Here is a 24263-nt window from a genome sequence, read left to right on the forward strand (position 1 = left end):
ACACGTCAGAATGGGAATCAGAATTAAAGTATTGGGTTCACTTTTGGCAGGTGGAGTGGAAGTGACCGACAAGGTGGTCCCCCAATTTACATCAGGTTTCACCAATGTAGTGGAAGCCATATCGGGAGCACTAGATACAATAGATGACCCCACCAGATTCGCAGGTGAAGCGTTGCCTCACCGTCTCTGCCCCTGTACTTCACTTAACAACCTGCACTGCACTTTCTCTATTGCTGTAGCACTCTGTTCCACCACTACAGGCAAGATTTCTCAGTGACCACCCATTTTAATTCTGCTTCCCCATTCCCATTCCAAAATGTTGGTCCATGACCTCCACTACTGCCACAGCGAGGCCACACTCAAGTTGGAGGAGCAACACCTTATTTTCTGCCCAGATAGTTTCCAACCTGATGACATGCACATTGACTTCTCTAACTCCTGGTATTTTCTTTCCCCTCCCCTTCTCTCTTCTCCCATGCCTCAATCTGGGTAACCTCTTACCACTTCTCTTTACCTCCCTATAACCTACCTTTTGTGCCCTCCCTCCTCTTCTTTCTTCCATAGTTCACTCCGCTTTCCCATCATATTCCTACTTCTTCAGTCCTTTACCTTTCCCACCTATCACCACCCAGCTTCTCACTTCAACCCCATCTCTCCCTCACCCCCAACTTCCTCCTCACCTGATCTCATTTATCACTGCTAGCTTGTACTCCTTTCCCTCCCCCCCCCCCCCCCCAACCTTCTTATTCTGACTTCTCTCTTATATTCCGGTCCTGAAGGAAGGTCTTGCCCGAAAACATTGACTGTTGATTCATTTCCAAATATGCTGCTGAGTTCCTCCAGCATTCTGTGTGTGTTTCTCTGTACTTGTTCCTTTATAGTATCTCAGTGTATGGAATGATCTGTCAAGATGGCATGCAAATCAAAAGTTCCTCACTTCATCTTGGTATACGTATTGGAATTGGTTTATTAATGTCACATGCACTGAGATACAGTGAAAAGCTTGTCTTGCATACTGATCGTACAGATCAAATCATTACACAGTGTGTCGAGGTGAAGAGGGACTTGGGAGTTCTCGTGTAGGATTTCATAAAGGTTAATTTGCAGGTTGAGTTGGTGGTGTGGAAAGCAAATGCAATGTTAGCATTCATTTCGAGAGAACTAGAATATAAAAGCAAGGACTTAATGTTGTGGCTTTATAAGGGACTGGTAAGGCTTCACTTGGAGTATTGTGAGCAGTTTTGGACCCCTTATCTAAGAAAGGATGTGCTGACATTGGAGAGGGTTCAAAGAAGTTTAAAAAAATGAATCCGGGATTGAAAGGCTTATCACAAGAGGATCAATTGATGGCTCTGGACCTGTATTCCCTGGAATTCAGAAGAATGAGGTGAGGATATCACGGAAACCTATCAAATATTGAAAGGCCTCAACAGAGCAAATGCGGAGAGGTTGTTTCCTGTGGTGGGGCAGTCTAAGACCAGAGGGCACAGCCTCAGAATAGAGAGGTGTCCATTTAGACTGGAGATGAGGAAGAATTTCTTTAGCCAGACAGTGGTGAATCTATGGAATTCACTGCCACCGACGGCTGTGGAGGCCAAGTTATTGAGTGTATTTAAGGCAGAGTCTGCTAGGTACTTGTGTAGACAGTGTATGAAGGGTTACGGGGAGAAGCCAGGAAATTGGGGCTGAGAGGGAAATGGTTAAATGGCAGAGCAGACTCGATAGGCCAAATCAATTAATTCTGCTTCTATACCTGATCATCTTATGGACTCATTGAAGTAGTACAAGGTAAAACATTAACAGAATGAAGAATAAAGTGTAACAGCTACAGAGAAATTTCATGCAGGTTAACAACGAAGAGCAAAATCACAATGAGGAAGGCTATGAAGTCAAGAGTCCATCTTATTTTATGAGGAGTCTGTTTAATAGTTTTATAACAGTGGGGTAGAAGCTGGCCTTGAGCCTGGTAGAGTGTGATTTTGGGCTTTTATACAGATGAACCTCCTGTAGACACCCAGTGGCTAATTTATTAAGCACACCCATACAACTGCTCGTTAATGAAAATACCTAATCAGCCAATCACTTGGCAGCAACTCAAGGCATAAGTGCATGCAGACATGGTCCAGAGGTTCAGTTGTTGTTCAGACCAAACATCAGAATGGAGAAAAAATATGATCTAAGTGACTTTGACTGTGGAATGATTGTTGGTGCCAGACAGGGTGGTTTGAGTATCTCAGAAACTGCTGAAACCCTGGGTTTTCATGCACAACTACCACTATAGTTTACAGAGAATGGTGCAAAACAAAACACTTAGAAAGTGGCAGTTCTGTGGGTGAAAACACCTCATTAATGAGAGAGTTCAGAGGAGAACAGTCAGACTGTTTCAAGCAGGGCAACAGTAACTCAAATTACAACAGCAGTGTGCAGAAGAGCATCTCTGAACATACAATGTGTAGATCGGCTACAGCAGCAGAAAACCTCGAACATACACTCCATGGCCACTTTATTAGGTACAGGAGGTACCAAATGAAGTCATCACTCAATGTATAAAGAAAATCTTTCCCCTGCCACACTGTGGCAGATGGGCATACTGTAATTCCTACCTCACAGTAACAGCCACACCTCAAGACCATAGTGTACCTGGGGACATGGACAGTGAGTGGGAGACACAAACCTTCCTTTCCTTCTTGTGTTGAGTTACCGATGAGCTCACCTTTTCGTACTTAGCAAAGCCCCCCATCACGGCAGGGTCCACGATGCCATTGAGAAGCATTGACAGAGGGTTGATGGAAAGGTTCGGATCATTGTGGTGCTGGGTGATCAGAGTGAGAATCTTTTCATTGCTGGTCTGCATTGTTTCGATGGCATTTTCCAATGGACTTATACAGGTCTGCGGAACACAAAAGCCACCAATAAATTCGTACAGAAAGCAAGGATCAAATTTCCAGAGAGTCAAAGTCAACATAGATAACTTCATTCATCTCAACACTGAACTGATTCTACAAACTATGTCCTCAAAAACTCTACAACTTATGTTCAGCAGAATTTATTTCCCTATTTGTTTATTTATTACTAATTGCTATATTTTTTTTCTTCACTGAAGCTGCTAAAACATGAGGTATGGGCATAGCCAAGGACACTCATTTTTCAATGGCTGGGAACTTTTGAACTATTCTAGTGGTGTTTAGTATTGTGGCTTTCTGGAGATTTACGTAGATATTGCTGTGTAGGTCTAATTGTTTAATGCTATTGTGTAGTGCCTTTGGGATGAGACCAGTTGTAGATATTACTATCGGGACCTTCCCTGTTAATGTTCCAAAGTCTTTTAATTTCCTTTTTTACTTCCACATATTTCTGGAGTTTTTCAGATACTTATTTCTGTAAGTTATGTGTGTTTGGAATGGCGATATTGTAAGTTGATCTTGCTTGTTTATCCTGTAGTATTATATCGGTACGGTTATTATGGATGCACTATCTGTGATAATGGATGTCATAATATAATTTGTGGGACTTTGACTCTAAAACAGAATCAGACCTGTATTTATAGTAAAGTATAGTTTCTTTTATGAGTTTGTATTTTAAAGCAAGATTCTGGTGAATGACATTTGCCATTTGATCGTGCCTGTGTAAGTAATCAGATTGAGTTAAACTGCCGCAGGCTCCTGTAATTATTAGGTTTCTGCTGTTGTGCACTAATAGCAACTTCACTTTGTGTGGTGATCTTTGCAGATTCTGTCGTTCTGCACTAGTCGTACTTACCGTTACATTTATTTCTAAGGATTACTTGGTGAGTTTCACTCAAGCATGGAAGTTCATTGCATTCTGGTGTAAATGACAATAACCTGATCTGACTCTTCACCTGACTGAACAATGAAATCCTGATTCATAAAATAACACATTTTAATCGGTCGTCAAAGAGGGTCAGAGGAAAAACTGCAGAACAGTACAGCACGGGAATAGGTCCTATGGCCCACGATATTTGTGCCCAGCATGATGTCAAATTAAACTAATCTCTTCTGTCTGCACATTGCCTGTATCCACCCATTCGCTGTATATTCATGTGCCAATCTAAAAGGCTCTTGAATGCAGCTATCAAATCTGCTTCCACCATTACCTCAGCAGATTATTCCAGGCAAATCCCTTCTTCTGTGTAGAAGACACACTCTGCAGATCTCCCTTAAACTTTCCCTTCTCATCTTTAAGCTATGCCCCAGCCCCCAGAATGTAACTTTCCTGCCCTAAAAAGGGATTCTGATTTTCCTCATAAATTTATAATCTTCTTCTCTGACTCTCCAGAGAGAAGAATCCGAGTTTGTCCAACTTCTCTGTACTCGGCAGCGTCCTGGGAAACCCCTTCTGCACCAGAACTGCATGCCGATACCCCAAGTGTGGCCAAGCCAAGATTTTATACAGTGCATCATCATGCCAGAATTTTTGCCCACGTGGTCATGAGGAGAGTGGGTGAACTCCATGGAGGTGACGCTCATGGTTGGGATTGAACCCTTGAGCCATAAGACAGCAACACCAACTGCTGCAATGCATGATTTTGGGAATAAATGATCTGGGGTGCATGTGTGGAAGGGCCACACAATCTTATATATGGGACTTAGCAGGAATTGTACTGCTGCTTTGTTTTTTTTTCTGCAGAGGAGGAGGGAGTTGGGAATTGTTATGGTCACTGTTCTTTTTCTGTGATCAGCCTGAAGGCATGAACGTTGATTTCTTTAACTTCCAGTAATTTCTCACTCCCCGCCCTTCATTCATGGGCATTGTTGGTTCCATACCGAGCTGTCATGCAGCCAGTTAGGTTGGTCTCCAATGTGCATCTATAGAAGTTTGTCAAAGTTTTCTTTAGATTATCCGCAAGTGTTTGCCCATTTTCAAGTTTTCTTTGCATCTTGCTGTTCACAGCTGCAACTAGTTCTGTGTCATAGTCAAACCAAAAATTATTATATCTGTTTTCCTTATCCAAATCAATGATGTCCTGCAAGGCTGAAGCACAAACACCAATCCTGAAGTTCCTCACTACTTACTATTTCCCACCCAAAAAAAGACTAATTGATTCCAACTTGCTGTTTCCTGTCAATCACCCAGTTACGATCTATACCAGTGTAAACCTCTACAAGTGTACTTCTGAAAGTGTCTGGCTGGCTGCATCATGGTCTGGAACAGAAATTTGAATGTGCAAGAACATTCAGAAGCTGCAGAGAATGGTGGATTCTGCTCAATACATCCCTCCCCACCAATGGCAGTATCTACGATGCTACGCAAAAGTCCTAGGCAAAGCTATATAGCTAGTGTGCCTAAAACTCTGCATGGTACTATATATGGTTAAAATAGGAAGGTGGTTGGGAAACAGAAATAAGAGTACTTAGCTTTGTATTAGCTTAGTAATATTAGTGTGGTTTGGTAACTGGAAAGACATAATATACATTTCTGTGCAAAAGTTGTAGGGATCCTCACTATATAGATATGTGGGCCTGAGATTTTGCGCAGCGCTATACACGAGGCACTGCCTCAAGAAGGCAAAACCCATCATCGAAGACCCTCACCTTCCCGGGCTATGCTTATCTTCTCACAGCTACCATCAGGCAGGAAGTTCAGGAATCCTGAAATCCCACACCACAAGGGTTAATTGTAAATTATCCTGTGATGAAGCCAGGTTTAAATCGGGGGTTGCTGGGCATCGCAGCTCGAAGGGCTGGAAATGCCTATTCTCTATCTCAATAAATGTGTAAGTAAAAAGATCATCACAACGTTACCTTGCCATGTACCTATCAGTGGCTTTATTTCCTCACATCACAACAGCGACCGCACTTCAAAAGCTCAGCTGTGAAGAGTCGGACTCACCTGGGATACCTGCAATACTTCGAACCAGCGGAGGATCCCCGGCAACTCGTATGCAATGGTGAACATCGTCCTTTCAATCCACATCGACTACGGGGGAGAAAGGAAAATTGTCAGTAATCTACAATCATTCCTGCTCCAACTTCCCTAATGCTGTTGGCACTCACAAGAATAGACGTGCTGTCATTCGAGAAGGTCTAGAGGAGATCCAGAAGGAAGATCCCAGCGCTCCCCGGTAGGTTGTCCTCCCAACAGTATCCAAAGCAGTATACATATTATTGAGGGGTACGACCACAGGGGTATGCTGTATGGTTGCCTATTTCCTTTCCCTCACCTAATAGTCAGCTAGGTACTTGCCTCCTGTAACTTATGGCAGCTCCTTATAGCTCCTATCTATCACCTCCTCATTCTGCCATATGAGCCGAAACCCATCAACGGCTGTGGAGGTCAAGTCATTGAGTATATTTAAAGCAGAGCTTGATAGGTTCTTGATTCGTCAAGGCATCAAAGGTTATGGGGCAAAGGCAGAAGAATAGGTTTGACAAGAATAATAAATCTGTCATGTTGGGCAGAATAGCGTACCTCTGCTCCTATGTCTTATGGTCTTATTATAAAACAGTTAAATACGAGGAGTGTTTGATGGCTCTGGACCAGTACTCACTGAAGTTTAAAAAAATGAGGGGGTATCTCTTTGAAACCTACTGAATATTGGAAGGCCTAAATAGAATGAATGTGGAGAGGTTGTTTTCAATGGTGGGGTACTCTAGGATCAGAGGGCACAGCCCCAGAATGGAAGGATGTCCCTTTAGAAAGGAGATGAGGAGAAACTTCTTCAGCCAGTGGGTGGTGAGTCTGTGGAGTTCATTGCCACAGACGGCTGTGGAAGCCAAGCGACTGGGTACATTTGAAGCGAAGGTTGATAGATTCTTGATCAGTCAGGGTGTCAAACATTATGGGGAAAAGACAGGAAAGTGGGGTTGAGGGGGCTAAGAAATCAACCATGATAGAATGGCAGAACAGACCGGATGAGCCAAACAGCCTGATTCTGTTCCTATATTTAAAGGTCCTATGGTCTAATCTGAACCTTTTTATTTGAACATTTATGCTGTGGACTTTACCACAGTGATTATCATCCATTACCACCTGCCTTGAGAAGATGGTTATGGACCAGCTCCTTCCATGGCTGCAGGCTCCTGAATTACTGGCAAGGGGGCACAGTGCGTAGAGTGGCTACTTCACAGCTCTCGATACCCACGCTCAATCCTGACCTCGAGCGCTGTCCGTGTAGAGTTTGCACGTTCTCCCTGTGATTGAGTGGGTTTCCTCGAGCATCCTAAAGGTGTGCAGGTTGGTAGGTTCTTTGATGACTGTAGGTAGCTCCTACAGTGTAGGTGAGCAGTGGAATCTAGGGAGAGTAGACGGGAATGTGGGATACAATCCTGACCTTGTCTGTGGTCTGCATGGAGTTTGTTATTGACATATTTTTGTCACATGTAGTGAGATACAGTGAAAAGCTTGTCTGCATATTTTTCATCCAGATCAGATCACTACACAGGGTACGGAGCTAGAAAAACGTAAAATAATAACGATGCAGAATAAAGTGTAAAAGCTATCAAATGAATCTGATCCAGGTAAACAATTAAGTGCAAGATCACAACAAGGTAGACTGTGAGGCCAAGAATCCATCTTATTGTATAAGAGGTAAGTTCAAGAGTCTGATCACAGTGGGATAGAAGCTGTCCTTAGGCCTGGTGATAGCTGCTTTCAGGCTTTTGTATCTCCTGCCCGATAAGAGAGGGGGGCAAACAATACACGCGGGGTGGTTTGGGTCTTTGACTAAGCTGGCTGCATTACTGAGGCAGCCAGAAGTTGACAGGGTCCATGGAAGGGAGGCTGAGCTCAGACCACAACTCTCTGCAGTTTTTTGTGGTCATGTGCAGAGCAGTTCCTATGCCGAGCTCTTATGCATCCGGATAGAATGCTTTCTGTGGTACATCCGTAAAAATTGGTAAAGGTCAATGAAGAGAAGCCAGATTTCTTTAGCCTCCCGAGGAAGTAGAAGTTGCTGTTCAGCTTTACTGGCCGTGACATCAACAAAAATTGGTATCATGATTGGCAGAGACATTGTGGGCTGAAGGGTCTGTTCCTGTACTGTTCTATGCTCTATGTCTCATTCAGGACTGAAGAAATGACATCAACTATTTGTTATTACCTCAGGAGTAGATTGTCTCATTCCTCACTGTTAGAGCTGGTATGGATTTCAACGTATTCATTGTGAACACTGTAGGAAAATTACTGTTATTGCTTGTTCAATTGCAGTAACTGCTGTCTCCAGCAAGATTATCCTTTCCCTGAAGGCTCACGCTTTTACCTCCTAACTTAGGACAGAGAGAGGACCATTCATCCCGTCATTCCCATGCTGGCCAATAAAGAGTTACCAGCCAAATTCCATCCTTCAGCAGTTTGCTGATGATGTTGAAGGTCACAGGTCTAAGCATCTATCCATGTACTGTTCAATTGAGATGAGGGCTTCTGCTCTATCAGAGAAAAGATCTCCCAGGACTAGGACTAGGTGACTAGTTACAGGCTGAGGTTGACCAGGCTAAGTCTTTATTCCTTAGAATAGGGGAGAGTACGGGGGTGACCTTATAGACCTTTAAAGCCACGAGAGAGGGGCATAGTAAAGGTGGACGGTGACAGTCTTTTCCCCAGGGTAGGGGAGTCCAAAGCTAGAGGGCTTAGATTTAGGATGTGGGAGGACAGATTTAAAATGGTTCCTGAGGGTGCAACGTTTTCATACACAGGGTGTGGAACATGAAGTGGTCGAAGCAGGGACAACAGTATTATTTAAGATGTGGCACATAGAGGGGTGTGGCCTAGAGGAATATGGGCTGAATGCAGGGAATTGGGACTAGGTGGATGGGTACCATGGTTGGGATGGACGGGATGGGCCGATAGGCATGTGTCTGTGTCTGTGTATGACTCAAGATATATATTGACTATAAGATTCTGAACCCAGAATAATAGGGAAAGGTTGGACTGATAGTGCAGGGGAATGAGGGGTGACCCTCACGATAAGGTGACAGCTTTTTCCCACAGTGTAGGGGACTCCAAAGCTAGTGGGCACAGATTTAGGGTGAGAGGGGAAAGGTTTAAAATGGACTTTTTCATGCAGCGGGTGGTGAATGTATGGAACGAGCTGCCAGAGCAAGTGGTTACCATGGCCATAGACTGGTTGAGCTGAATGTCTGTACCATTTTGCTTTATGACTCTATCACCATGGCTGTGAAATTACAGATCCTCCTGGATGAAAGACATTTTATTTTCTGTTCTTGCATCCATCTTGTTTCAGTTCCCTTTGCTGTCTATAAGGAGTTCGTATGTTCTCCCCGTGACCGTGTGGGTTTCCTAGGGTGCTCCGGTTTCCTCACACATCCCAAAGACGTACGGGTTAATTGGTCACATGGGTATAATTAGATGGCACAGGCTCATTGGGCTGGAAAGGCCTGTTATTATGATGTATCTCTAAATAAATAAGTAAATTCTTCAAAGTCCCTGCTTCCTAGTTTTTGATTCTCCCAATGAGATTAGTAAAATGAACATGGATTTATGAAAGAGTTCTTATGTTTGACAAGGTTTGTTATTTTTATTGATATATCTACCCTCCACACTCTGCAAGAGAAACTTACTCCTTAAGCCCTTGTTATATCTTCCCCCTCTCACCTTAACCAATATTGTTTTGTTTTTGATTCCCAGTCCCTGAGAAAAAGACTATGTACATACTCCATCTATGTCCTTTATGATTTTATACATCTCTATACGGCAGTCTCTTAGATCCCAAGCAATAAAGTCTTGTCCTGCCCAATCTCCCTCTATACACTTGGTGGCCACTTTATTAGGTACACACATAGAAACATAGGAAATAGGTGCAGGAGTAGGCCATTCGGCCCTTCAAGCCTGCACCGCCATTCAGTATGATCATGGCTGATCATCCAACTCAGAACCCTGTACCTGCTTTCTCTCCATACCCCCGATCCCTTTAGCCACAAGGGCCATATCTAACTTCCTCTTAAATATAGCCAATGAACCGGCCTCAACTGTTTCCTGTGGCAGAGAATTCCACAGATTCACCACTCTCTGTGTGAAGAAGTTTTTCCTCATCTCGGTCCTAAAAGGCTTCCCCTTTATCCTTAAACTGTGACTCCTCGTTCTGGACTTCCCCAACATCGGAAACAATCTTCCTGCATCTAGCCTATCCAATCCCTTTAGAATTTTATACGTTTCAATAAGATCCCCCCTCAATCTTCTAAATTCCAGTGAGTATAAGCCTAGTCGATCCAGTCTTTCTTCATATGAAAGTCCTGCCATCCCAGGAATCAATCTGGTGAACCTTCTCTGTACTCCCTCTATGGCAAGAATGTCTTTCCTCAGATCAGGGGACCAAAACTGCACACAATATTCTAGGTGCGGTCTCACCAAGGCCTTGTACAACTGCAGTAGAACCTCCCTGCTCCTGTACTCAAATCCTTTTGCTATGAATGCCAACATACCATTTGCCTTTTTCACCGCCTGCTGTACCTGCATGCCCACCTTCAATGACTGGTGTACAATGACATCCAGGTCTCGTTGCATCTCCCCTTTTCCTAATCGGCCACCGTTCAGATAATAATCTGTTTCCCTGTTCTTGCAACCAAAGTGGATAACCTCACATTTATCCACATTAAGTTGCATCTGCCATGAATTTGCCCAATCACCTAACCTATCCAAGTCACCCTGCATCCTCTTAGCATCCTCCTCACAGCTAACACCACCACCCAGCTTCATGTCATCTGCAAACTTGGAGATGCTGCATTTAATTCCCTCGTCTAAATCATTAATATATATTGTAAACAACTGGGGTCCGAGCACTGAGCCTTGCAGTACCCCACTAGTCACTGCCTGCCATTCTGAAAAGGTCCCGTTTACTCCCACTCTTTGCTTCCTGTCTGCCAACCAATTCTCTATCCACATCAATACCATACCCCCAATACCGTGTGCTTTAAGTTTGCACACTAATCTCCTGTGTGGGACCTTGTCAAAAGCCTTTTGAAAATCTAAATATACCACATCCACTGGCTCTCCTCTATCCACTATACTAGTTACATCTTCAAAAAATTCTATATGATTCGTCAGACATGATTTTCCTTTCACAACTCCATGCTGACTTTGTCCGATGATTTCACCTCTTTCCAAATGTGCTGTTATCACATCTTTGATAACCGACTCTAGCATTTTCCCCACCACCGATGTCAGACTAACCGGTCTATAATTCCCCGGTTTCTCTCGCCTTCCTTTTTTAAAAAGTGGGGTTACATTAGCCACCCTCCAATTCTCAGGAACTAATCCAGAATCTAAGGAGTTTCGAAAACACCTTACACCTGCTTGATAATGCAACTATCTAATCAGCCAATCATGTGACAGCAACTCAATGTGTAGACGCAACCAGACGTGGTCAATGGGTTCAGTTCCTGTTCAGACCAAATATTAGAATGGGGAAGAAATCTGATTTAAGTGACTTTGACTGTGGAATGATTGTTGGTGACAGACTGGGTGGTTTGAGTTATCTCAGAAACTTCTGGTCTCCTGGGATTTTCGCACACAACAGTCTTTAGAGTTTACAGAGAATGGTGCAAAAAGCTAAAAAAAAAACAATCCAGTGAGCAGCAGTTCTGTGTGCAAAAACACCTTGTTACTGAGAGAGGTCAGAGTATGGCCAGACTGGTTCAAGCTGACAGGAACTCAAATAACCACGCATTACAACAGTGGTGTGCAGAAGTGTATTTCTGAACACACAACGCATTGAACCTTGAAGTGGATGGGCCACAGCAGCAGAAGACCATGAACGCACACTCAGTAGCCTCTTTATTAGGTGCAGGGTTTACTGAGTGTAACTCTGTCCCTGGCTGCATTCTCGAAAATCTTGTGGTGCTCCTTCAAGCTTAACAATGTCTTCTGTCTAACAGGGGATCCAATTCTGTGGCACCTTTCCTCCCTCTCAATGCATTGTGCCTCCGCCTTGGGGTGATACAGTGGTGTAGTGGTTAGCATAACGTTTTTACAGCACCAGTGTCCCAAGCTCAATTCCCTCTGTTTGTGTGGATTTTGTATGTTAACCCTACGACTGTGTGGGTTTCCTCCAGGTGCTCCAGTTTCCTCCCACTATCCAAAGATATGCACATCGGTAGGGTAATTGGTCCTATGGGTGTAACTGAGTGGTGTGGGCTCATCGAGCTGGAGGGGCCTGTTACTGTGCTACATCTCTAATTGCTAATAGCTGAAAAATAAATAGGTCAGGAGGGACAGCAGAAAGACTGGTGGAGAATGAGTTAATGCTCTCAACGCAATTATCGATTACTGCTGGGAAACAGTGTGTGTTAAAATTCTTCAGCATGGCTGCGAGGTGCTGCCTAATTACTGGGAGGAACAGCAAAGAAAATCAGCAGCATGAATTGCTTTCGGCCCAAGACTGAGTACGTCTTCGCAATCAAAGCGTTTGGTATGCGTTAGAGCAGCGTGGGCCTATTCCTCTTAATGAACTCAGCTGGTGGAGTGGAAAGGGATCAAACAAAACAGCAGTGAGTGGTTAACTTCAAACACATCACCTCTTATCCTGGTGGAAGTTAATGTGTTTGCCCCACATTCGGACAGGACACACTTCAAATGTACTTTGGTTTGAGATGTCCTACGGTCTTCAAAGGAATGAGAGAAATAGGAATGCTTGCTACCTCCTTGGAAAGGTCATTCATTCACATCACCTGTTCCAATAAATCACTGTGTGTGTGTGTGTGTGTGTGTGTGTGTGTGTGTGTGTGTGTGTATATATATAAATAAGTGAAAATAATATATATAAATATGGGACAAACACATTTACCTGTATATCCATCCACCATCTATCAGTCTATCTATCTACCTAGAGTATTTATTTATTGAGGTACAGTGCAGAACAGGCCCTTACAGCCCTTTAGCCACCCAATAATCCCCTGATTTCTATCTATCTATTTCTTGAGATACAGTGCAGAGTAGGCCCTTCAGATCCTTCGAGCCTTGCCACCCAACAACCCCCAATTTAACCCAAGTCTAATCACAGGACAATTTACAATGACCAATTAAACTACCAAATGGTACAGCTTTGGACTGTGGGAGGAAACTGGAGCACCCGGAGGAAACCCATGCGGTTACGGGGAGAACGTACAGCGGTGGGAATTGAACCCGGGTCGCTGGTACTGTAAAGCGTTGTGCTAACCGCTATGCTACTGTGCTGACCCACATATTGTGCCCACACACAAAATGCTGGAGGATCTCAGCAGGTCCGGCAGCGTCTATGGAGGGGAATAAACAGTCGGCATCTTGGGCCGAGAGGACTGGAAAGGAAGGAGGCGGAAGACAGAGTAAGAAGGTGGGTTGGAGTGGAAGGGGTACAAGCTAGCAGGTGATAGGGTGAATCATGTGAGGGGGAAGGGTGCGGGTGATGAAGTAAGAAGCAGCAAGATGACAGGTGGAAGAGGTAAAAGGCTGAAGAAAAAGGAATCTGATAGGAGAGGAGAGTGGACCACAGGACAAAGGAAGAGAGGAGAGCCAGAATGGAGAGTGGACAAACAGCGAAGGGGAGAAATTATTATTATTACTTTTATTATTATTTTTTTTTCTCTCAGCTCAAGCTGAGATACGGGAATAGCCAAGCACACTCATTTCTCAATGGCTAGGAACTTTCAGACTATTCTAGAGGTGTTCACTTTTGTGGCTTTCTGGAAATTTACATAAATATTGCTGTGTAGGCTTAATTGTTTAAAGGTATTGCATAGTGACTTTGGGATGATAACAGTTGTAGACATTACAATTGGGACAATGTATACCCTGTTCACGTTCCATAGTCTTTCAATTTCCTCTTTTAATTCAGTGTATTTCTGGTGTTTCTCATTTATTGATTTCTGTATGTTATCTGTGTTTGGAATTGCTAAATCAATTCAGTTAGTTGTTCTTGTTTGTGTATCGTGTATTATTATATCTGGACAGTTACTATGGATTGTCCTATCTGTAACAGAGGATCAGCCATAATATAATTTGGGGGACTCTGACTCTGACACTGGATCAGGCTTGTATTTATAGTGAGGCACGGTTTCCTTTCTGAGTTTGTATTTTAAAGCAAGATTTTGGTGAGTGATGTTTGCTACTTGATTGTATTGTGTAAGGAATCAGATTGAGTTAAACTGCTACAGGATCCTGTAATGTGTTGGATTGTTTCTGGGTCCTCTTGGCATTTTCTGCATTTATCATCTTGAACTTGCTGGTCTTTCATTATGTATTATTGATTATTTTTTGTGCTAACTACCTCGTCCTTTATTGTCAGAAGGAACCCCCCCCCCATTTCTGGGAAGACTCTCCAACTCTGAGCCAGGCGTTCGACGCTTTCTTTCGACACCTAGTCTGCTCAAATTGTGGGGATGTCTTCCATGGAGGGTCATGCTCTTCCATTGGTTAACTTTTCCTTCAATAGTGATAATGTCTTCATTTTTCTGGGTTGTGTTCTCATTTAAGTTTAGGGGCGTATACTTCTTATCTGAATTGCATATGCTCACATGGAATGCTGAATCCTGTTTTTTCTGATGAAAGTATATCCTTATAAGTTTTATCTGACAGTTGTGTAGATTTTTAATGTCTGTTGTTCCTCTTCCTCCTTCTGTCCTATGTAGTTTTAGTCTAAGTGTGTTCGAACGTACATAGTGTTTGTTGAAATTTGTCATTTCAGTTCTTATTTTTCTTTGTAAATTTTCCAGACTGGTTTTGGACCAACATATTATGCCAAAAGAATATGTTAATATGGGTATAACTAAAGTGTTTATTGCCTTTGTTATATTTTACTGTTGACCTCTGTTTAGCAGATTCTCTTAAGTCTTGAAATAAATTCTGTTGAAAGTTTTCCCTTTATCACACTATGACCTATTTTCTTTGCTTGCTGATATTGCAGATACTTATATGTTTCATATTCATCCATCGGTTGTATTGTATCCTGCTGCTCTGTTTTGTATTCTACCAGCTCTATCGCACCTTTCTTTATACTTAAAGTTCTGCATTTATCCAGTCCAAAGTTCATGTTTATATCTTTGGAAAATAGTCCTAGTATTTGAATTAATTGCTGTAACTTAACTGATGAAGGAGCACATAATTTCTTTTTAAAATTAAAAAAAAATCAGATATTGTTATTATAATAAGAATATAAGCCAGAGAAGAATAAGTTTTAATTTTTTACTGTGTTCAGTGCAAACATTGTGTGCTGAAGCCTTTTCCTGTGCTGTACTTTCTATGTTCTGTGTTCAAAGAAAACCTATTTGAACGCTCATGAGATGTAAGGGATCCTAGAGCACTCTCTTGTTAGGGAGCTCCCTCAGTCTCAGAGTACCCTATTGTAAGCGAGCTCTGTCACAGTACAGTTCTTCGAGCCACAGAAGTGTAAAAAGTGCTCAAGAAATTCCTTTAATTCAGGGGTTCTTAACATCGGGGTCCATGGATAGATTTCAGGACTTCTATAAATCTTGTTATTTAATGCGTTCATAAAGAAGCATATATATTACTATATCACAAATTTGTTTTTTAATATTTTGATAACTATTTCAATATAATCAGTTTATTTTGTAATGTTATGTATTTTATTAGTAATATTTAAATACATTATTCTTAGAGGCTTCAGTGGACTGGCAAAGGGGTCCATGGCATAAAAATGGTTCAGAAGCCCTGCTCTCATTGAAGAACAGAGTAGTGATAGAGTAGACATAAACAGATAGGCAGAAGGGTAGGCAGATAGATGGATAGATAGATAAAGGGATAAAGGTCTTCAAGAAGTATTTAGACAGACACTCGAACAGATCAGAAATTGAGTTATAGAGACCACGTGAAGGCAAATGCAGTTTAAATTGACATCAGGCTGGCATGGGTTTAGTGGGCCAAAGGCCCTGCTCTTCTGCTATGTATTATAGATAAAGAGGTGGATAAGATAGATTTAGATGGATGGATGGTTAATTAGTTAGAAAAATGGATAGATAGATAGATAGATAGGTGAAGAGACAGATCACTAGAGATGTAAGTAACGAGTCTTAGGGTCGAGGCTGGGTACCCGATACCTGTCAGTCTGAGAGTCCAGGGCCAAGGACTGAAGGCCTGAAGGTGGCCTGTCCTGGAGTTAGAGGCCAGACTGTGTGTGTGAGGGTATTGGTGGGAAAGGGACTTTTTTGTTTTCTGTTGTCTTGTTTTATTCTATTGTTGTTGTTATGTGTGTTGTTCTACTGAACATTGTGGGCAATGCAATGTTGGCAGAGGAATATGTGGCAATACTGGTGGGCTGCGCCCACCACATCCATGTTGTTAACGCAAATAACACATTTCACTGTATGTTTCGTTGTCACACGATAAATAAATCTGTACCTGATCTAAATCCAAGATCGATGGACAGAGAGTTTGAAATAGCTAAGCCAATGGGTGCGCAGATGGAGAGAAAAGAAGTCAGGTTGGGGGTGAAGGGTGGATGGGTAGGTTGGCTGTGAGAGATGTCCAAGGAATCTTTTCACATGGGGAATAATAAATATGTAACCCAACAGGTTCGCCCAGGGATGAACTCTGAGTAAAGAGGTACTTACGGCAAACTCATTCTCGGGGTCCTTTGGTCCTTTCCTGATTGGTCTGGAGTAGTTGAACTTCAGAACTTTATTAGCCTTGTAGAAGCTGATGGGGTGAAAGAGATTAAAGAGAGTGGTAAGCAATCGTTTTGATGAGTCGGTGTTGAATGTGAGTTGACTTCACTTACAATGTCCAAGCCCACAGCCTCTGAGAGTGGCCATGCAAGTAGACAGAGTGGTAAATTTTTTAACTTTAGGCTCTTTTGGTCCTTCAAGCTCCACCACCCAATACCCGTTTAATCCCGATCTAATCACAGGACAACTTAATTACCTACTAACCAGCATGTCTTTGGACTGGAGTACCTAGAGGAAATCCTTGCAGTCACGGGGAGAACGTACGGACTTCTTACAGGCAGCAGTGGGAATTAAACCCCGGTCGCCCCAGTTGTAAAGCTTTGTGCTAACCACAACGCTACCATGCCACCCCAGAAGGCGGCAGATAAAGGAGGTGATTAGGCGTGGGTTAGTTGGGGTTGCGGGACTGCTGTCCTGGTGTGGGGGCCGGAACGGCCTACTCCACGTGGTATCACTAATAACAGATACCACGCTTGCCTTTGTTCGTCAGGGCACTGAATTTTCACACAGAGAATAGCAGGCTGCCGGTAGTAGAGAAAGGTGTGATTGTGGTGTTTGAGAGGCTGATGGACACGTGAACATCCAGGGAATGGAGAGATTTCGTTCAAAAGCGTGTTCAGCGTATGGGCTGAAGGGCCTGTTTTCTGGGCTCTACAGTTCTGCATTCCATGTCTGCAACATTGCTTACAACAAGGGGCGGCTTTTTTTTTTAAATAGTGGAGGCTACCAGCTGGTGGTGGTAAAATAGAAAACCTACAGCGCAATACAGGCCCTTCGGCCAGTGGGCTATATAACGTTTTGTAACGGTGTTTTGGAGTAGTATTGCCCAGACTTCGCCAGCTTTCCACTCCCGGCCCCCTCACAGGAGGTGTGGAGCTGGGAGGAAGGTCGGGATGTGCCCTGACTCTTGATTCCCCCCGGCTGGCCTTGAGCCTCGATGGAGAAGCTGGTTTGAACCTTGCGCTGCGCCGCCCGAGAGAGAGAGAAGTGGGGTACGAACTTACTCCACGATCTGTTCCGGAACATTCTTGTTATGAAACCGTGCCTGTTCAGCCAGGATCGGTTGGACAGTGAAGCACTGGATGACTGAGGGTTCGAGTAAAGGAAGAGAACACGAGAGGGCAGCATTGTCGCGGCCATGGCGAAGAAATTGATTTAAGTATCATCTCCGTTAAGCGCACGTTTGAAAACTGATCTCCCAGCGTACAAGTCAATATTCAGGGTTGAAAGGCAAATTCAGCTGGACATGCCCTATCGCGAATGAGATCTGTGCGTGATTAGCACTTTTCTGCGCGGGACACGCGTGTAATATCATTCCTGGAGCAATGGCCGGGGAATTTAGGTCGCGTTGATTCGAGTGGCATCCACGTGTTGTCACTCCAGAAATTAACTAGGATTCCGTATAAGGCTTAAAGGAGACATTTAGAGATCCCTGTGAAGGAAGAGAACATCCCTGGGGCATCACAGTGGCACAGCTCGTAGAGTCAGTGCCTCGCACCGCATTCACGGGTTCAATCCCCAAACCTTCTTGCTTGTCTGCGTGTAAGTTCCAGCCTGTGCTGCGCGGCTGCCCTCCAGGCACTCGGAAGGTGGGTTAAACTGGCCACTGTAACTTGCTCCTAGCGTGTGCGTGAGTGTTAGAAACTGGGGAGAGTTCATGTGAATGTGGGGACCCACCGTCTGGTGTGGAGAGGGGAACTGCACCGGATCAGAAAAAGCTGCAAAATCAGCCAGCCCCATCATGGGCACTAACCTCCCCAGCGTGGAATACATCTTCAAAAGGTAATGCGTTTGAAGATTATTGAGGACTCTTCCCACCCCGCCATCGTCCAGGACACGCCCTCTTCTTATTGCTACTATCAGGGAGTCTGAAGACACACACTCAAAATTTTTTAGCATTAGTGAACCCATCACTATCTGTTTTTCTTTGTTCTCTCTCTCTTTGCACTATTTTAAACATTTATATATATTCTCTTACTGTAATTTGTAGTTTTGTAATTATGTATTGCATTGTACTGGTGCCACAAAACAACATTGATGACATATGCCAGTGATACTGAACTTGATTCTGATGATGGGATTAATGTATGATTAGTGTAAATAGGCGATTGATGGTTGGCATGGACTCGATGGGCTGAGGGGCCTGTTTCTTTTTCTTCTTATTTCTCTATGGCTCATGTACAGTTAGTCCGGTGATGACCGGTATACTGGACATCAGCCATCGCTCAGTTCCCTTTGCACCAAGCCCAAGACAGAAACAGTCATTGGTCGGACATATAGCAGTTTCACCTGCTGCTTCAGGCCATTCTACTCGTCGAAGTCTCGGTGAGGAAGCGTGGACAGCGGGAGAATTCAGTCGTAACCATACCATAATTGGGCGGCACGAAAGCATAGCAGTTAGAGTAATGCGTTTACAACGGCAGTGACTCGGGTTCAGTTCCACCGCTGGGTATTAGGAGTTTGTTGTACGTTCACCCCATGATCGTTTGGGTTTCTCCTGGGTGCTTAGGTTTCCTCCCACGTTCTCGGGATGTACGGGATAGTAGGTTAATTAGTCACATGGGTGTAATTTGGTGGGATGAAAGGTTGTATCTAAACAAACAAATAAATTACTTTGAAGGACAGGTACCAGTCACTAGTCTTTGGCATCATTCTCTAGCTGAGAGAGTATCAGAATCAGGCTTATTGTCTTTGACATACTATATAGCATGACATCTGATGTTTTGTGACAGCAGTACAGTACAAACATAAAAGTTACAATAAATAGATCGTGCAGAAGAGGAATAGTGAGCAAGTGTTCTTGGGTTCATGGACCTTTCAGAAATTGAATGGTGGAAGGGAAGAAGCTGCCTGAAGCATGGAGTGTGGCTCTTGGGGCTCCTGTACCTCCACCCTGATATTAGTAATGAGAAGAGGGCATGACCCAATTCGTGAGGGTCCTTAACGTTGGATGCCATCTTCTTGAGGCAGCACTTTTTGAAGTTTGTCCTCGATGGTAGGGAGGGCTGTACCCATGATGCTTTACGATCATCCGCAATTCTTTAAGCTGCTTCTAACTAACTCGAAGGATTAGATAGGGCAAAAAATGAAAACCAGTTTCCTTTAGTAGAGGTTCCTGTAACCAAGGGAGAGGAGATCTATACCCTAAGATTTTTGCACTGTACTGTATTTTCATGTGGAGCAGAGAGCGAGTTTGTAAATCTAACGGGAGTAAGGATGTTGAGGGTGGAACACCATGGGTGGGGTTTGGGATAGGTGTCAGAAAAGGAAAGCCAGGGATGGGCAGTGGTGCGGGTGCAGGCACACCCAGCCCTGAGACTCCAGGCAAGGTGATTTGATTTCAAACGATTGGTTTATTGATCATTACAGAATGTCTCCCTGGTGCTTCCTGCTCCCTCCCCTCTCCCTTCCCCTTTTCCTAACCATGATTCCCCTCTCTCCACCCCTTCCCACTCTCTGTCCACAGTAGAGACCTGTATCAGAATTAGCTTTATCATCACTCACATATATCATGAATTTTTTTTTTGCGGGAGCAATACAGTGCAATACATAAAATTACTACAGTACTGTGCAAAAATCTCAGGCACCACACCCTAGCTCTATATATATATGTGTGTTTGTGTGTGTGTTTGTGTGTGTGTTTGTGTGTGTGTGTGTGTGTGTGTGTACATATATATATATATATTTATTTCTAAGACTTTGACAGTACTGTATATAGATAGGGAGAACAAGGTTTCTTTTCACCTGGAGGGTGTTTGGAATGGGTGGGGAGGAAGACACTCACATTAAGTACGAGATGAAAGTTGGTGAACTGCAAACAGAACCCGCCCCCACCATCAAGGGCATTTTGAAAAGGACGTGTCTCAAGAAGACAGCTTCCATCATTAAAGACCTTCACCACCTGGGACATGCCCTCTTATCATTACTACCATCAGGGAGGAGTTACAAGAGACTTAAGATAGAGAATAGGTACTGCATATGCTGGAAATCCAGAGCAATACACACAATGTGCTGGAGGAGCTCAGCAGGTCAGGCAGTATCTATGGATGGGAAATAACAATCAACATTTTGGGCTGAAGCCCTTCATCTTGATATGAGCTAAAAGCTGGCAAATGGGAATCTGGGTCAGCAAGGACCAGACAGTCACAGAGTCATACAGCATGGTATGGGTTCATGTCCCTCATGGTAAAGATCAACACTTGGGCATCTTGGTCAATATTGAACAGATAAGCCCAAGGGCCTGTTTCTGTGGCTGTATGAATTGCCAAAACCTAGAAGTTGCAGATGAAGTGCTGGTGAATGGTACTAGTATGGAGGGCATTGACATGATGGGCTGAAGGGCCTGTTTCTGAGCTATCTGGTGTCAGTGGTCACATAACCAGGACTTGCGACATGCACCAGCTGCCATGGCTTCACGTGACTCTGATTGGGGGACTTATCAGGTGTTACACCTTGCCTAAGGGTGAGATGCAAGCTAGCAGAGGGAGTGGCACCTTACACCTCCTTTGATAATGACCTATCTCCACCCTGCTATCTGCATCGGGATAGCATTCTCTAAAGCTTCCACATCCCTCCTGTAATGAGGCGACCATTACACACAATACTCTGAATGTGGTCTAGCCAGAGTTAAACAGGCAGAGAATAAAGGGATATAGATCACCTGCGAGCTGATAGGATTAGCTTAATTTGGCTTCATGCTCAGCACAATTATCGTGGCCCCCAAAGGGCCTGTTCTGTGTTCTCAGCTGGGACAAGGGAGGGGGCAGCCCCCCCAATCAAACATGTCAAATATTTGTAGCTTGTCCCTCATTACTTTTGAGATTGTTGCCTGCAGATTTTAAAAATCGGGAACAATGCTTTAACCTGTCTGGAACAATCGGATCAACTGGCTCTTGCGGGCGGGTTCGAAACTAATCCTTGGAAACAATGTTACAGACAGTAATCAATCCATTGCACAGGGACCCTGGGGGGAGAGGTGCTGGCATTAATTCATTTAAATGCTAATTACGCCTCTCATAGAAAATAACATTTTGAGATTACTGTATTTGGTTATTTGAGATGACACGTAGTTTATGCCTTAGAGGATCACAGAACTACTGAGTGATGCAGCACAGAAACAAGCTCTTCAGTGCGTGGAATCCATGACCAGCTAGAGTCAGAGAGCTGCTGCCATTGGGGAGAAGGTACAGGAGCCTACGGTCATAGCCACAGCTTCTGACCATCAGGCTCCTGAACCAGCACAGATAACTTCACTCACCTCAACACAACCTATGGACTCACTTTCAAGGACTCTACAGCTCATGTTCTCAGCATTATTTATTCTTATTACTAGTTGGGTGGGATTACAACTAGAGGCCAAGGGTTAAGACTCCAAGGTTAAGAAGTTTTAATTGAGCACGAGGGGACTTCACTTTGAACTTATTTTCTAGTCATAGAATTCTAGAGCACAGAAATGGGCCCTTCAGCCCAACTGAGATGACCGCCTGAGCTAGTCCCATTTGTCTTTTTTTGACCCAACCTGGGTCATTTACACTAACCCTACACGAAATTTGTATTATTCTTCTCGCCTTCTCATCAATTCCGACCAACCTGCGCTCCACGGACTTGTTGCCTCGTCAAAGCAGCCGACAGAATCAAAGGCCCCAACCATCGTCTCTCCCGTCCCGTGGACAGAAGATAAAAAATCCATGAAGGCATGTTCCACCAGGCTTAGCGACAGCTCCCACCCTGCTATTCTAAAACTGCAGAACAATAAAATGGTCTCTTGACCTCACAATCCCCTCGTCATTGCCTTGTACTTTATTGTCCACCTCCACTGCACTCTCTCTGTAGCTGTAACACTTTATTCTGTTTTTCTCTGGTATTACCTCAAAGTACTGTTGTGACACAATGATCAGTAGGGATGGCATGCAGAACAAGGTTTATCTTTGTACCTCAAAGTTTCCCTCTACCTCAGTACACCTGACAATGATAAACCAATTTCCAATTCTGTGTTGATCACATTGAAAAGAGGGTGATAGCAAGTAACACACAGAGGTAGACAGATAGAAAGAAAGATGGTGGATACAGTTAAAGGCAAAGGTTGAGTGCAAGCAGTGAGAATTTTCCAAGTGGTGAGAATCTTGAACATTTCAGGAAAATAGAGCTTTGGAAGTCAACGGAGAACAATTAGTTGAAGCCTCAATTCTTCTGCATGTTTTCCTCTTATGGACCAACCCCATTCTTTTGAACTCCTTGTTAGCTCATCCAGCCACAGACCAAAAGGATACACTGTCCAGGAGAATTCTTGATCTCATCTGCAGGCTGAGAAGTTGTCTTCATTATCTCTGCGTTCGGGAACTGGTTCAGGAGGAACTGTTCAACATCCTCTCGTCTCTCGTACTCCTTCCCTCGATGAATAAAGAGCTTGTTCTGAGAAGACAAGAGACAACATGGTTAGGTAGGCTGACTAGCTGTGAACTAAACTGACCTGGGTGGATGATAATATCCGCAGAGCTCATCCCTAGACCCTGAAACAGGTTCTACTCCCAGAAGCATGACAAATTAGCTCCAGATGGAGAAGAATCATCTGGCAAAGCCAACAAGATAACTTGGATTGCAAGCACAGACAACAGATGGTGCATATCACAGTTCCCCCACCCCTCCCCCCACAAGACTAAAGAGGAGCACAAATAGGCCTTTTGACCTATCAACCTCTGCTTTACATACACCCAATGATCTGGCTTGATCTGTGACAATGAATTCCAGAGATTCACCACACTCTGGCTAAAGAAATTCCTCCTCATCTCTGTTCAAAAGGGACTTCCCTCTATCCTGAGGCTTGCACTCTGAACTTAGACTCTTCCACTATTAGAAACATCTACTCAAAATAGGCTATTCAATACGTCTAAGTGAGATGTCCCCTCATTCTTTAAAACCCCAGGGAATATAGACCCAGAGCCATGAAAGAGTATTCATATATTTATGCTTCCATTCCTGAATCATTCTTGTCAACTTCTTCTAGACCTTCTCCAATGCCAGCACATCCTTTTGTAGGTAAGGGGCCCAATTGTGGTCTTACCAATGCCTTATAAAAACCCCAGGCTTCTAAATTACCCTGAATGGAGATGAAACCACCAAGAGGACTGCTCTGCATTTGTAATTTGTACAAGGGAATTATTAATTCACTCAGAACAATGTTTGGGAATCCCAGACAACAGGACGATCAGAACTGAAAGTGTAGCAGTGGGATCTCTGCCACTTAACAGGAATATCTAAGGAAAGAGGCGATCACCTCTCACCCTAAACCTATGTGCACAAGTTTTTAGTACACTCTCCATGGAATGAAGACGTGAGTGCATTCACACTATCTGTGCCCTTTATGATGTTATACCCTTCTATAAGATCACCTCCAAATCTCCTCTGTGCTAAGGAATAAAGTTTAAACCTGACCAACCTCTCCTAGAGCTTTGACCAGCGGCCAACCGGACATTGGAATTTTGGAGAGGAGGGACTTCCACCGCCTGAGGATAAAAGGCCGGAATGGGTCATGCAGTATAATAGAGGTTTGACCAGTGACCATTTGGCATTTGGATGATTAGCAAGTGCAACTAAAAGAAGTCAGGGGCAAGTGCAGCAGCCCTCGTCTGAGTGGAC

General features: G+C 43.7%; 1 protein-coding gene across 1 annotated transcript in view; it reads right to left on the reverse strand.

Moving 5' to 3' along the window:
• The window catches only part of LOC140726138 (dedicator of cytokinesis protein 2-like), a 1234790-nt gene that overhangs the window by 25039 nt on the left and 1185488 nt on the right, over positions 1-24263 (reverse strand). The window contains exons 41-45 of the mRNA XM_073042110.1: positions 22898-23039; positions 17633-17714; positions 16515-16599; positions 5851-5937; positions 2714-2890 (exon numbers count right to left, since the gene is read on the reverse strand). Coding sequence (XP_072898211.1) covers positions 2714-2890; positions 5851-5937; positions 16515-16599; positions 17633-17714; positions 22898-23039 — 573 coding nt within the window. The remainder of the gene's footprint in view (positions 1-2713; positions 2891-5850; positions 5938-16514; positions 16600-17632; positions 17715-22897; positions 23040-24263) is intronic.

Source organism: Hemitrygon akajei, chromosome 4 (genome assembly GCF_048418815.1).
Source record: "Hemitrygon akajei chromosome 4, sHemAka1.3, whole genome shotgun sequence".
In the NCBI taxonomy this organism is placed as follows: Eukaryota; Metazoa; Chordata; class Chondrichthyes; order Myliobatiformes; family Dasyatidae; genus Hemitrygon; species Hemitrygon akajei.